The 15136-nt window shown below is 46.3% G+C and overlaps 1 protein-coding gene across 1 annotated transcript in view; it reads right to left on the reverse strand.

The window, feature by feature from the left end:
• LOC121833524 (laminin subunit alpha-1-like) overlaps positions 1 to 15136 on the reverse strand; it is a 163711-nt gene that overhangs the window by 36138 nt on the left and 112437 nt on the right. Inside the window, exons 32-40 of the mRNA XM_042286910.1 lie at positions 14271 to 14383; positions 14088 to 14171; positions 12378 to 12571; positions 8637 to 8779; positions 6606 to 6713; positions 6435 to 6546; positions 6223 to 6373; positions 5404 to 5602; positions 1968 to 2084 (exon numbers count right to left, since the gene is read on the reverse strand). Coding sequence (XP_042142844.1) covers positions 1968 to 2084; positions 5404 to 5602; positions 6223 to 6373; positions 6435 to 6546; positions 6606 to 6713; positions 8637 to 8779; positions 12378 to 12571; positions 14088 to 14171; positions 14271 to 14383 — 1221 coding nt within the window. The remainder of the gene's footprint in view (positions 1 to 1967; positions 2085 to 5403; positions 5603 to 6222; positions 6374 to 6434; positions 6547 to 6605; positions 6714 to 8636; positions 8780 to 12377; positions 12572 to 14087; positions 14172 to 14270; positions 14384 to 15136) is intronic.

The raw sequence follows: 15136 nt of genomic DNA on the forward strand, positions 1-15136 counted from the left end.
CGCTAGCCAGACTCGAGCATTCCAAGGATTTATATGACCCCTCCAATGCGTAGAGCTCAGAAGCTTATGTCTTACCACGCTGACATCTCAACCGGTTGCGATGCAGTCATCCTTCAAATTAGTGAATTAGTTTGAAAAACAAACTAACAACAAAATGGCGGATTGACGTCATGTGCAAACACCCTATTCAAGGTGACAGGGTGCTCAACCCTTCAAATATAGCAAAATAATACATTTTCGTGACACTGAACTAAGCAATAAAGTACAAATAATACTGCTATAGACAGTGTGCAGAGATTTGAACACAAGTGTCCAACATATATCTTCGTTGAAAAGACGCTGAAATGAAGCTTGAATTTTGATTAGATGTAGCAAATTGGCGGCATCCTCTAGAGCTGTTCAATTGTATGGGACCCCTTTAGACAATACCAAATTAATAATCTAGAAAAAGTTCAAAGAATGGCAGCGAGGTTCATTTTAGCTAAATATAAGAGAACCGACTCCGTTAAAGGTATGCTGAAAGATCTCAATCTGCCACTTCTTCCTAGCCGGCGGACAACTGCAAGGTTAAAATTTCTATTTATGTTAAAAAATAATTTGTTTAACATTGACACTTCAAGGTTCTTACAACCCCGCCAATCTAGAACACTTAGGAAAGGCCACACCGCGGAACTTGTGGTGGAAAGGGCGAAAAATGACACTTTCCAGTACTCCTTTCTTTCCCAGAACAATCCTAGATTGGAATAACCTTTCACAGAGCATAGTTGATTGTGATGGCATTGATGATTTTATGAACAATCTGCTTACTTTGTCGACCGAGCCTTAACGTAATTGTATGTCGAACTGTTACTTAGATCATATTGTTGAGTTGGTGCTGTATTGCCTTATCTGTGATTATATTGTCATACATGATTTGATGTATTGTACAGTGGCATCTATAGAAGTCTAGAATTGTGTAATTTAACTCTATACTCATGTTTCCTAAACAATCAATCTTGCTGTTTTTTTTGCTCTGCATATTACTTCTGTGCTGTAACTGGTTTTGATCATTTTTACGCGTCTGATTGAAGAGCGTGCATTTCGTCATACCGGTATTTTGTATGTTTTTGTAACCATTACTCCTGTAACAACCCGATTCCGGGTGAACAGTATTAATAAATAATAATAATAACGCAGTAATACATACGAGAGTACCTCTTTGCGCACAGAAAGATGTGAAGCGGGCGTGATAGAAAGAACACTGGTGGCGACGCACCATCCATAGGGATGAAAACTTGAAGGGAACCGCTTTAGTAACACTTTCAAAGTTTGAAGGTGATGAAAAGGTTAGCTCAGGGTCAATCAGGGGGAAAACTTATGGGTCAGGCAAGGGGGAAGGGGGGGGGGGGGGGGGGGGGGGTCTGCAGAGAAACGTGACTTCATGGGCGAAGCATTGTTCAGTTATATTGTGTTGACATAACAGTTGTTATTAAACCCAGAAATAAACCGTTCATCTTAAAGAAAAAGCTGCTCGATATCGTTTCTTTTATTAAAGAAGTCGCCCTTGGGAGGGTTGGCCGGGTTTTTTTTTTTTTGAAGACACAGGCACCAACCTGCGGCTTTTAAGAATGCATCGGCCATATGTATAGACGGCCAAACTCTTGGGGATCCGCGCAATCCATTGCCCAGAAATTTTCAAGAAAATTAGCTTGACTGTACGGTTAGAGTCAAGCGTTCGGTGTAAAATAACTCGATGAGTGAGAAAGAGGAGCTCGAGGCAAGTATTTTTTTTTTTATTTAGAATTTTGTTTTGTGTAAGCATGCTTCAGATTAAAAAAAAGGTTTTCTTAGAAATACTGGAAAAATTCTTAACACTCATGGCTCTTCTTACCATCGTAACAAGCATTTGGTGTGCAAAACGTTTACGTTTTCTCCAATGTCCGCCTCATGCGAGGAGTGGTTCCTTATTTACTACAGAAAATGCTTACGTCAAATTTGAAGGAGGCATCGATGATGGCGTCCTTGGCCTTCCTCAACCACTCTCGTGCTTCCACAAGTGAGGCATTGGCTTTCTCCGCTTGGCCCACGCTGCCGTCTATCAGATTCTGAAAGAGATATAAAAGGTTAGAATTTCGCGTCTAAATAGGAATGCCAGCGAGGAGATTTCACTATGCACATGCCCAATGACACAATATCGCAACGCTACCCTATATCTAAAAAAGGCACGAAACCAAGAGCATTTAGTAGAAGGAACTTATATATAACAGCCTCAGGCCCGCTGTCGATGGCTCTTTAAAGGGACATTGACCCCCCCCCCCCCCCACACATTTTTTTCAATTATCCCCAGGCGATCTATTATTGTGTCAGAAGAATGTACCCAAACAATATTTTGCTACAGTGTCAGATACATCTCTAATAAAGTAAAAAGAAAAAAAACGCAACTGCTCTAAACCAAACCGGAAACTATAGTGGGGAGGACGAAGAAATATAGAGGAGAAAGTTACAGAAAGTGATGTGACTGTGCCACTCTTTGGTTTTTTCAATCAACATATTTGCAGCTTTTTACAAGTTACAAAAAAATGGGAATCATATTTTTTGTCTATTTTTAGTATTGAGTGTCTGCCTTCGATGACCCATGACTTCGATTATCTTTTGGTGGTTGTGTCTACTCTAAACCATGGAGAACAGCACCTGACCACGGAGAAGAGAGTGAGCGCGACTCAAACCGGCCAGTTCTCGATCGGCAATTTTTGGGTGGAAATAAAACGAATTTCGAGCCGCAAATTGTGACGGCCTGGTTCTTTGTTTTCCCCTCTCCTTCGCTTTTCCTCTACGTTCAGCTGGTATTCAAGGACGCAAATTGTGTTCTGGGTAGTTGGGCTCTTGTATGTCATGTACAAATGAAAACCTTGGTGAGCATAAATACCGTGTAAGAGCCCCTTTAAGTGACTGCTTTACAGACAGCTTCAGAGTTAAATTGGCAGCCGAAACTTTGCTACGAAATTAGCTTCACTGTGTAAGAGCGGTCTTTTATCAAAACATTGTACGGCACTCCGAAGCTTTTAGAGCGCAGCTCTTAGGCGGCCATCTCCGGCTTCAGCAGCATCGGCGTCGCCGTCGGTGTAACCGCGCGGTGCGTGATGGGTAAATTTCCCGCTAAATTTAGCGGAAAAATTTCCCCGCTAAATTTAGAAAAAAAAAAAATTCCCCGCTAAGTTTAGCAGAAAAAATTCCCCGCTAAATTTAGCGGAAAAAATTCCCCGCTAAATTTAGCGGAAAAAATTCCCCGCTAAATTTAGCGGAAAAAATTCCCCGCTAGATTTAGTGCAAAATTTTCCCCGCTAAATTTAGTGGAAAAAATTCCCCGCTAGATCTAGTGGAAAAATCTCCCCGCCAAATTTAGAGGAAAATTTTTCCCTAAATGGGAGGTGAGCATGAAAGGAGGAAAGGCGTAGCCCCTCTTCGCACCTTCCCCTACTCCTCCTTAAGAGCTGTGCTCTAATTCGGCGTTACAGGGAGTTGTAAACAGCTTTTATTTTAGAGCGCAGCTCTTAGGGGCCCGTTTCCGGCTTGAGCAGCGTCAGCGTAACCGCGAGGTCACGCGACCAACCAAAGGTCACGTGACCCCGAGGTCACGTGACTCCGAGGTCACGCGCCCCCGGAGGTCACGTGCCCCCGGAGGTCACGTGCCCCCCACCGAAGTCCCGTGACTCCCCCGAGGTCGCGTGACCCCCTAGGGTCACGTGACACCCCTGAAGTCACGTGACCCCCTGAGGTCACGTGACCCCCATGAAGTCACGCGACTCCCCCCCTCCCCCCCCCCCGAGGTCACGTGACCCCCCTGACCTCACACGACCCCACCCTCCGCCGAGGTCACGTGGCTGCAAGGGTCACCTATCCCTCAGTACGCTTCCATCCTCCTCCTCAAGAGCTGCGCTCTAATCCGGCGTTGCAGGGAATGGTAAACGGCTTTCATTTTTTTTATGAGATTACTAAGCACACTGTAAGCGTCACTCTCTCATCTTTAATCTTCAACTGATCAACTTTAACTATCGGTACTCGCTCTCACATAAGCCTGCCAAAGCCCCAAGCCCAGGCTAATACCTCTATTCTATTACATTTTCTCTCTCTCTCTCTCTGTCAGCTCAGCACATCTCGCTATTTTGTAACCTAGATTTTATCTGTTCTCCCGTATACTTGGTTTTCTTTCCTAATGCACAGTGCTCCAGCGTAGTGTGGGGGAAAGCAGATATGTAGGCCTCTTTTAAAAACGGGCGCGGAAGTGCGGTGTCTACCAAGTGGCAATACAATGCACAAACTCTACTCACTTTCCCCTCATGAACCATGGCAAAAAAAAAAGGCCTGCTCCTTTCGGAGCATGACTAATATGAATTTCTCCCTTTATGAGGAGAATTAGGATATATATATATATATATATAGGTGCATTTGAGATTACATATAGGTTATCTTATCCAGAAGTACACTCTTCCAAGGCCAAAAGCATCGCGCTTTCCTCCGATAACCAAAGCTCGTGAGAACTACTTTGCGCGGTCTATGAACAATGCGCAAAACTTCCTTTTTTTTGAGGTGGAGACGAGCGTATAGTTTGTTTTAAGTGCCGTCTTCGGAACGATAACTTCAGTGCAGGTCAACCAACACAAGACCGGAAGACCTGCTCTGGAGCTCCTAAAGCGGACTAGGGTGACTGAATGGGGGAGCGAGAGTATCGCCTTCCCTTTGATTTCTCCGCCAACTTTTCATTGGCAGAAAAGGGGGCACATGCGCCAAATTTGATGAAAGCGTTTGGGAGGGAGGGAGGGAAGGGGGGGGGGGGGGGGGGGGGAGCGGCTGTGCCTAGCATCGGGTTCGGGAACATATTTTCCGCACTGCGTTCGCGCAATACAGACATTACACTGAAGTCTGTTAAGGAAGATTCTTGAGCCCTCGGACATGGTGTGTGTATGCCTCCTAGACAAGTATAATCGCATTTTTCTTATAACGCAAGCGCTTTTTGATGGCGGCCGTGTACAAACAAACAACAACACAACGCAGTGAGCGCGCGAGCGCGCTTTCGTGGGACTTGGGAGCAGAGGTCGGCATTTTAAGTCGCCCTCACTCACCCTCACCCTCACAGCCACACTCACAGGGCCCTCATGAGTGAGGTTTGCCGAGGTATGCTTGGGAGACGGTGAATCGCCGCCTCCTGTCGTGGTGCCTCCTGTGAGAGCAACGGTCGCTTTCCCGCATTAAATGAAGTAAAAAAATTTAGACCGCTGCGAACTCTGCTTCGCAAGTGGATCATATACGGTTACTCTAGAGCAGAAACTCCTAGCATGGCTCCGTGGTTGAAGACCAGCTGATCAGCACTCGGGCGCATTGCCAAGTGAGGAGCTATACAGTGCTTGGGGCGCGCGAATGTCGTACCTGGATGGCGTTCAGGGAGCGCAGTTGTCCCTCCAGCAGACTCAGAGCCCTGGCCGTAGGCTTCTGCACTTCGTTTTCGATGCGTCGTATCATCTCGCTCAGCAGTCGCTCCACACGGTCCAACCGCTCGGACAGGTCTCCGACTTCTTGCAGGTTCAGCACCAGGTTCCTTACGCGTTCCAGAAGCTGGTGGGCTTTCCTGGGGGACAAATATGCACGCTATCAGCGGTCGACTGGTGGACTTGTATCTAGGACCCTGTAGGGCAATAATACACTTGCAGGGATCTTCTCCACCCCCCCCCCCCTTTTTCACACACACACACACACACACAAAATAGTTTTTAGAAATTTAATGCCTTTAACGTGCAAAAAAAAAAAATCAACGAAATGAAAACACGTTTTGGCAGTTGAATTTGTGCCTCAGCCTCCTTTTTATCTGGATTCCTTCCTTATCCTTTTTGATTTTGTGGTTTAGTTTATATAGAAAGTAAATAATAAGAAATCAAGAAGCATTGAAATTTATCTTCTAATGTAATATATTAATGGAATTCGCAAAATATGTTTTTATGGCCATCAAGAGCCAGCTATGTGTATGTACATGTATCAAAATCTACATATGATTAGATTCAAAACAATAAGCACCATAAAGGGCTAGCAACAACTTGAGTTGCTGTTGCTCTGCCTACTTTATAATGATATCAATAACGATCGTTGCGGCAGCAGACAATAAGAAATATGATGATCTGAGTGTATCTTCTTAGTACGACTAGGATCGACCTCGTGCTACCGTCGTAAGCGACGAGAGCGAAAGAGACGGACCTGTTTTCTCTCTGGGCTTCGTCCAGGGGCTTCTCCATCTTTGTCTTCTGCAGCTCCCGAAGAATGCGCTTGGCTTCTTCAACAATGTGGCCGATGCTTATGGCCGCACCCCCGTGCCCGATGCCGTGGCTCTTCAGGTGGTTGACGGCATCTGCATGGCATTGCCAGAGTACACTCTAAGGATCGTGACTCGCGGCACTCTGAGGACCTACCAATGATCTCCTTCCAGTACTTGTTGATCAGCTCCAGAAGCTCGTTGGCCCTGAGTAGCACCTGGTAGGCCCCGTCGACCACATCGGGCATGTTGCGCCTGGTGTCACGGGCCTGCGAGAGTAGCCAAGTCAGCCATCCTGAAAGCGCAGTGCTTGAGGAAGACAGTATACCCTCTCCAGCAGGATGTCCGCCTGGGTCTCCAGGTTGAAGTGGAAAGAGAAGTTGGACAACACCTGGTTTCCGCTCTCCACCAAGTTCAAATAACGGTCCAGATCCGTCTGAGAGAAGAAAAAAGGAACAGGTCTCTTAATTATCTAGCCTACTTACATGTAGCATGTTGAAGCTAGGACGCTTATACACCGGGTGTTTTTGCGAATACTTTAGAGGGATACTTCAACAAATTTGAAATATATCCGTCATGTTCAAAAAGAGGTTGAATATGATTCACAATATCCGTAAATGACAATCGCACGTTCGTATTTTGGGCCTGGTGGCTGTGTTCGTTATATACGGCAAATCTGGCAAGCGCTCGGAGAGCAGCCAGCGGAGAGCACGTGACATCCCCCGCAATCGTGACGTAGTTCGTCTCGGGACGAACAAAGCTGCGGCGAGGCTGACGTCGAGAGGATGTCGTAGTCGCTGCAGCCACTGAAGCGGCATGCTTTTGTACGAATTTTGAGTGACGGGTTAATCTTCTATAATCTTGACTATAGCGACTTCTGGGACACACAAAAAAGATTATCGAGTAGAGGGGAGTTCCTTCTTCCACTCTACTCTCGTGGCGGCCGGAGGAGAGAGAGTTGCCGTCCTAACTGTCAAGGTTCATAGACGGGCATTACAAACGAGGCGTTAGCGACATCCACCAGGTGCTCTTTGCTAATCGTTTATATGGTTTTAAAAATCCTTTTCGTGTCTTTTAACAGGATATTGGTGTGTCCGATGTGATTCTGCTCCTTTGAACACATATAGACCAAAGAATAAACGCCGAAATTTCGTTGTGGTATCCTTTTAAAGGGATGGTACAACGAAATTTCGAAGCTCATATAAATATTCAGCTAATCAAGGGTTCGTTTCCAGTCCTTGACCTCTGCTGTGACTGGCAGTTGTGTTTCAATTCGAAAGTACCGTATGAACAATGTAGTCCAAACATGACATCAATTTACATGTTTACTTTTCGTGCCGAAGTTTCCAGATTGAGCTTAGCATGCTAACCACTAGCTACTTTAAAATGAAAAAAAAAAAAAAAAAAAAAAAACGATTGGAAGAGCAACGCACGACTGTTGAGGTGAAGCCACGCCTTTCTTTTGAGACTCGGTGATAACTTAGTTCGTTACTTTACGAGCAATTGTAACGAATTACAACATTTCATCAGCCTACTTTTGCTCAGTAGCGCCAACAGTGGCCTTTCTTTGATTTCGAGTAAGCGCAGGATCAGGGTGACTTTGTGTCTTGACTTGAGAATCCCAGTAGCAGGCATCGCTTAACGTCACTGGCAGCTGTAGGGCGTGGCTGATGATATTTACGCTTTGTGATTCATTTTAATAGGCTAATCCGGCAATCTCATTGCTTACGGAAAGAGATCCTTGCCACACCCTCTTAGGTTATCTGCGACAGAAGAGTTCAACCACAATGCAACGTAATCTGCAGTGCGCCAGGCCGATAATATCTATACTCCGCGACAACTTTTCTTGGCAGTGCAGTGGAAGGTACAGGCCTGCGTCCCCTCTCCCATTTTGAGTGTACGCAGGCTTTCCTTTTCTCCCATTTCCGGGGAGAGGAGGAGAGCCTGCGTACACGCAAAATGGGAGAGGGGACGCGGGACGTACCTTCTACTCCATTGCCAAGAAAAGTTGTCGAGGAGTATAGACGCTTTACAGCAGCTGTGCATGGGCGCCGCCATAACTGACCTTCAGTTTTTGCTCCCTCTTATTCCGTTCGCTTCACTTCATCATTACCACAGTAGGACAGGTTATTGCCATTTTAGATGCTACTGTGTTCTTGTGCCCAGCATAGGCCCTTGTGAAGACCCGTCAACGCCCGCTTCAGTGGCTCGGCATCTCGGTAAGACAAGAGAAGGGCAGCTATGGCGGCTCAATCTGGCGCGTGTGTAAAGCGTCTATAGACAACAATCCAAGATAAACGACGATGAATCCTGCTCCATATGAGATAATATCGCCACGCAGCGTTCACACTGCACTTACACGCATGAGGCGGGTGGTTTCCTGGATTGCCAAGAGGTGAATCCAGGGTGCAGAAACAATGTCCGTCGCATTGAGGCGGTCGAGCAAGGCCAGCATTTCCTCCACGTCGTCGAGCAGGCGTCCCGTGCAGTCGTCATCGCAGGCTGAAAGTGGACCGTTTCTGTTTTGAGCCTCACACTGCCACGCTATTTCGCTACCAGGAAACGCCTATATTCAGCTACCACTCTAATAGACATTCTCAAGTTTTAAGTGTCATTCGTGTGTGTTGTTAAAATTCTCATATCATTATAGTAAAGGAATATTATGAAATGCCCCAAATTCCCATGTCATTGAAAAAATCTGCAGCGTGCGGCCCTCTTAAACTTTAAATCACGGCATTTGGCACTTAAAGGGGCACCGCCGTCATTTTTGAAAAACGTCGTTTTTGATCTTATATTGTTTAAAATGTGTTAGTTCCCGCATATAACAAGTCCTATATTACAAAACCGCGTATTCATCTCAGGGCAATAGAAAAACATGTGGATTCTTTTTTTTCTCGCGGACTACATTGTGTGGACCAATGAAAGCCCTACAATACGCGCAGATTCCGAATGATTTTATTAAAACTCGTTTCAAAGAGAGTCTGTTAGGTACACACTTGGATAAGACTCCTCTTTTTCTCCGCGGGCGAAGCCATCGCTTGCAACTCGCCGACAAGCGCCCTCCGTCGTCCACTTCACTGGGAAGAAAATTCTTCCCAAAAAGCGCGTGACGCGATCTTTGAACACGCTTTTAACGAGGAAATAAGCTACGCACGATTGTAATTTCGGGTTTGTTGGGATGCTTAGAGCGTCTAAATTGAGTTATTACCGCAAAAGGACGATTTCAGAATCGACTTCAGTGCCGCTTAAAGTTTGAGATCACGGCATTCTTTATGTTTCTAGCGTCTGTTACAGCTAATTGATCCAATAATGGGAAAATATTGTGTCGTGACACCGAGATTTTAACCTGTGCTTTTGTGCCTGTTTTTCAATTAGCTTTTGCTCACACTCCGACTTATAATGAAACATACTACACTCTAACAAGTGATTGGAAAGCATAAAATTACGTTGTGCTCCACTAAGTGCCGCCTGGCACTTTTTTTTTGTCTAAGCGTTTTTTGGACTTTACTATTTGATAAGACGACTTGAATGATTTGTTTAGCGCTGTAAAGGCTGTAAACGAGAGCGCGTGAAGATAGTTTCTCTGCGAAACTGCTCGACGCAGGGACAAACTGCGCCGATCTATGATTTCAAGCTATACTTCGTTTCACCTTAAGTGCAGACACACCCGACGAGCTGATTTGACCAGTCCGACAGCGTGAAAAGCACATAATCTTGGCATTCGTCATGTTTCTGTGCGTATTCTATCATCGCTAAACCAGCCATAAACAGAAAGGGCCCAGTGACGTTTGTTTTGACGTTGCTTGATTGCTTATATTAGCTCGTAGCGTTGGCTGCGACTGGCCTCAAGCTGAAAAGGAGCGCCTCATAAGCAAGGTTCTCTTGTACCAATGTATGGGTGCGATAACATCAATATGACGTGTTTTAAAGAGAAAGCATTGACTGTCCGATGGAGCGAAGCCGGAATTGTCTGTAACCGTCTGTAGCAGCGAAACGGCACCTGAATTCCCATTTGCCAAAAGCACAGCAACGCAGATTCTTTGTCACGGAAGCCTGCAGGGTACTCAAGGTCAAAAAGGACGCGCCTCAGAAATAAAACACAAAGAAAAGCTCAGCAACGCTGATGCATTGTCACGGAAGCCGTGGAGCCGGCGGGGTTCGCCGCGCCTGCGCAGTGGGGTAGCGTGATATTACCGCCGGAGCGCCGTGGGAAAATGGAAGACGTAGCGCGCTGTTTGTAGGAATGCGCAGCATGTAGGAATGCTCTGGCATTCCTACACGAAGCAGTCTTAAGTGTCTCTGCCAAATTTTTTATTGCATTAAAGGGAGACGACGACGCTCTGGTGTGCAGAAATCAGCGTGAAAAAGGCTGAAATAATGCTGCGTTCGCACTGCGGACGCAACGCGCAAATTTTTCATAACACACGCAAACGTAGGCGCAAGAAGCAGAACGATTTCGTTCTGACTACAAGCAATCGTGGTCTGAACGAACTCGTTTCGCTCGTTGCGCTTAGGTTACCGTGTGTTAAGAAAGATCGACGCGTGCGTCCGTAGTGTGACCATAGCATTAGGAGTCTTTGGGTTTCTAGGGGTCCGTAATACAGTGTAGACCGCATATAGCGTATGTCGCGGGAGTCATGAAAATCCGCACTATAAGCGGTACCGCGTTATAACCAAAACATCAATTTTTCAGGCCAAAATACATGCCATAAGACAACTTACCTTGTAAAACGATTTATTTTATGTTAGATGAAAAATAAAGCATAGTTTGCGGAAGGTCTTTACTTCACCAGAATAGTACACTTCTCTCTTAAGCGTGCCACACATTTTGAAAGAAATTAATGAATTTTGCCTGGCGCAGCCTTTTAACAGCATCGCGGGTTGCGGACGGACGTGGCTAGCGTTCAGGATTGCTAACCCTAATCACTTTTCTCCGGTGATGAAAACGCGTGAAAATTCGCATCCTTTATACGGTATGCGGCAGTAATACCTTCAACTTTAGCACAGGCATGAAATGGTCCAAATAAGAAATCCGGGCGATGTTCGAAAACACAAATGCAGAAGTCACCACTGTAGTCGAAGTAAACGAACACGATGACACGGGCGTTTCTGCCGTCTTGAGAGTGCCGCCACGACATCGCCGCACGAGTAGGTGGATCTTCCCTTCTAGTACGTGTTGGGTTATCATAGCGACACACAGCGAAAATTCAGTCAAGGATAGCGATTTTACGCGGAACGAACCACGCCGTCTACGTCGACAATCACAACCGACGCCACGTTTGCGCATAGAAGTAGCCGGCCCGCGACCGGCATGCAACACGCGCGAACACTTCTCCTCGACCTACGATTGGCCTATCGTTGCGGTTGCGGAGGGACGCACGCACGTGAACGACACGTGCGTGCTTCCCTCCGTCGCTATGGCAACTGAAGCCTCTCTCTCTGTTCCTCACCGCTTCTTCGAGCACCCTCCTTGCCCCGCGAGTGCCGCGTGTTGCGGCTCGCGCCGTTATCTAGTGTCGCGCAGGGAAGCGTGCTCTCTGCGTCGGTCAGTCGGCGCGGTCGCCGGGCTGTTCCGAAAACCGCACTGTAACCGGTATTTCCCTTCGGAAATACCGGTTACACTGGCTGGCAGCGACAAAGGGATAACAAAGGCGCCGCCCGCGGCCCTGGCGTTGGGGGGTCGGGTTTTTCCCCCACTCTTAAACAAGTTGGTACGCCACTGCCTGCAAGATCACGCCAGTAGGTCAAAAGACTGATTCCTTCGTCAAGGGCGTGGTAGTGCTTTTAGACGAGGACGAAGAAAAGACTAGACACACAGCGCCGAAAAAATACAGGGAAAGAGACGAAGGGAAACATTTCCCTTCGTCTGTGTCTCTGTGTTTTTCGCTCATGTCTGTCTAGTTTCTTCTGCGTCCTCGTCTAAAAGCGCTAGCATGCCCTTGACATCCCAATACCAACTAGCCCAGCATTCTGCATTGATGCTTCCTTCGGCTGCTGCTTGCGTGTGATACTAAACAGTTACGCGTAATGCACGTCTGTTACTTTCTTCTTCGTCACTGACGAAGCTGTTAACGCTCTCCAACGAAGACAGGTGACTCACACTTGCAACCGTACTCGGTGAGGATGTGCCGAGCCGAGCAGATGGAACAGTCTCGCCCCTGGATGCCAGGCTGGCAGTGGCACTCGCCCGTGATGGGGTCACAGCGGCGGCCCTGAGCTCCGTAAGGATTGCACTCACACCGCATGCAGCGCCCTCCTTCGACCAGAGGGTTCCCGAAGAAGCCGTCCGCGCACCTGAGCGTTGAGAATCAAATGAAGTTTGTGCAGTTTTGGCGGGCCGAACAAACATGTACCTCCTTGAAAAGAAAGCCGCAGTGCTAAAGCTTTGACGTCACTTACTCCAGGCTAGCGCGTCTGCAACTTTGTTCAATCGGTCAAACCACCCTGGGTGTAATTTAATGCTGGCCTTTAGTAAGTGACGCAGAAACCCCATCACTACGGCCTTGTTATTTAGGAGGTGTTGGTCAAACACTAACAACACACGTCTCCCAAAAGGGTAACAGCCTGAGAGACTTGCGACAGCCGACGTGAAATGGTGGGCGCAGAGTGAGTAGCAATAAACTATAAAATGTGGGCAGAAGAAACAAAAAAAAAAGAAGAGTAGTGAAGGGCTCTGGGGCAGGACTTTGCATCACGCCATCACGCAGTGCAAACCTGGTGAAAAATGAGATTCGCCTTGATTTTAATGGGCCTGGGTCATGGTCATTTGTATTAAATGGGCCGATATGTTATTTTCTGCAACTGTCCATGCGTAAGCTGACAGCACAAAATAATAGTTTCGACGGGTTTCAATCATGGATTTATTTTTTGTAGTTGTTGAGGGGTTCATTACATTCAATCTTTCAAAAAGTCGGGTAATAAATATTAGTGCAAATAGCATTTGATGCTATTTGAAGTTTAATTTTCACTGGTACCTCAATCCTCAAAGTTGATGCTACATAAAACTTCAGTACTATCTTAACTTGCCTACGTATAATATCCATAAAATTGATGCCAGCGTTTGATAACCCAATTTATGAAGGACTGCAAAAGCTAAGCAGGTTTTGTATTTACAAAGCTTCATCAAACAGTAGCAGTAACCGCAACGAAGGAAATAATCATTTTTGTATTAAGTACATTTTCTCCCTTGTATTAACAATGTATACCTCCTCCGTAGAAATTAAATAAATTTCCTCTATAGTAGTAACAATGTACCTAGTATCAATTACATTTCCTCCGTAGTAGGCTGATATAGGTAGGAAGCATATTCAAATACATTGCTCATTGACTTGAACTACACTCTTGCATTTTTTGTAAAAACAGCCGGCAATGTTTTTTTTATTTATTCTCTTGAGATTAGAACAATGACAGCAATTTATTTTATTGTTTTTCCCATGGCATATAATGTTTTGGACTGCCATTTTTTTATGTGATTACTCTTCCGTTATGCATGTTCCTTGAAGGTAAATAAATGTTTCTAAGCAAATTAATAAAAATATTGAATTATATAATCACTAAAATAATAGGTTGATTCGTTCATTAATATCAAATGGTTCTCTGCAGCTTTGTGACTGTCTCAATGATTTTTAAAATTGCCGCTCTTTCGGAAGTCTATGTACAATTATTTGAATAAATAAATACATTTTTAAACTGGACATCTGTGGATTTGCTTTGCTTTCTGTCCCTTTTGTTGAAACAAGTATATGCTGAGTTGCAGAATACATTCCGGCTTTGAGACTGACGCCCCGGTAGGGGAACAAGCAGTGCGCACCTTTCACAGCGCCTTCCGGTGTAGCCTTCTTGACAGTCGGTGCAGATATAGTCCGGTCCATGAGTCTGGCAGGTGCTGCTGAAACTAATGAACCAGAGGTTCCATCAGCACTCGGACGAACGGGCTCCAGTCTTAGGAGAAAGTAAGGGTTCTCCGGACTACGAGGCAGTCCTTTTGACCGACCTGTTGGTAGGAAGTGGGCACGCGCACGGCAAACAGGGGCCTCGCGACGGCGTCCCGAAGAAGCCCTCTTCGCACCGTTCGCAGTGGTCCCCCACGGTGTTTCCGCCGCAGTTCTGTAAAAATAAGCGTCACCTTGTAATGGCCAGTGATGGAAGTGCTGCGCCAATTGCGCCAAATTGCGCCAAGGACGCAATCCTGCTACATGTAGCGCCAAATTGTCATTTTACCGAAGAATTGCGCCATGCCTGCGCCGAGATGAGATGTTGCAATAAAAAATAAAAATTGAAGTCTTATCAGAGCGCGTGGCGGTGCCGCGGTATTTTCCGCGCCGCAACTGCTACGCAAACCGAAACTGCGAGGGTGCATTATCATCATCATCATTGAAAGGAACAACGTTAACAACATCTGAAACCAAAGCCGCAGAGGCTAAGCGAAGAATCATCCCACTAAGCAGCCTATTTTTTTAAAAAAAAAAAAAAAAAAGGCCGAGCTTGGGGATGTTTTTAATGTAGGCCCGCCCTGTTCCCATGCGCTAGCTACCAGCGAAGTCAAAGCTAGCGCGAGCCCAATGCTCTGTGCATTCCTGACTCGCGCGTGGGCTCGTGCAGCGTCGGCACCGTTACGGGCTCCATGCGCGCGGCGCGCTTGTAACTTTGGCTGCGCTCACACCGAAGCTGAAACGAAGTATAGTTGAGTTGCACCAAACTCTGGATGTAGTTCTGGTAAAGCCTCACCGTTCTTTTCGGTGCACAAAGCACTGCGCGACTCGCGCGACTGCGGTATCTGCTCCGCGGGTGTCGCTTCTCTGCAGCGCGTCGGTGCATGCCAAGGAGCGCACTCAACGGGTTAACTCGCCGTAATCCGAT

Source organism: Ixodes scapularis, unplaced genomic scaffold (assembly GCF_016920785.2).
Source record: "Ixodes scapularis isolate PalLabHiFi unplaced genomic scaffold, ASM1692078v2 PGA_scaffold8__174_contigs__length_109621045, whole genome shotgun sequence".
Taxonomy (NCBI): domain Eukaryota; kingdom Metazoa; phylum Arthropoda; class Arachnida; order Ixodida; family Ixodidae; genus Ixodes; species Ixodes scapularis.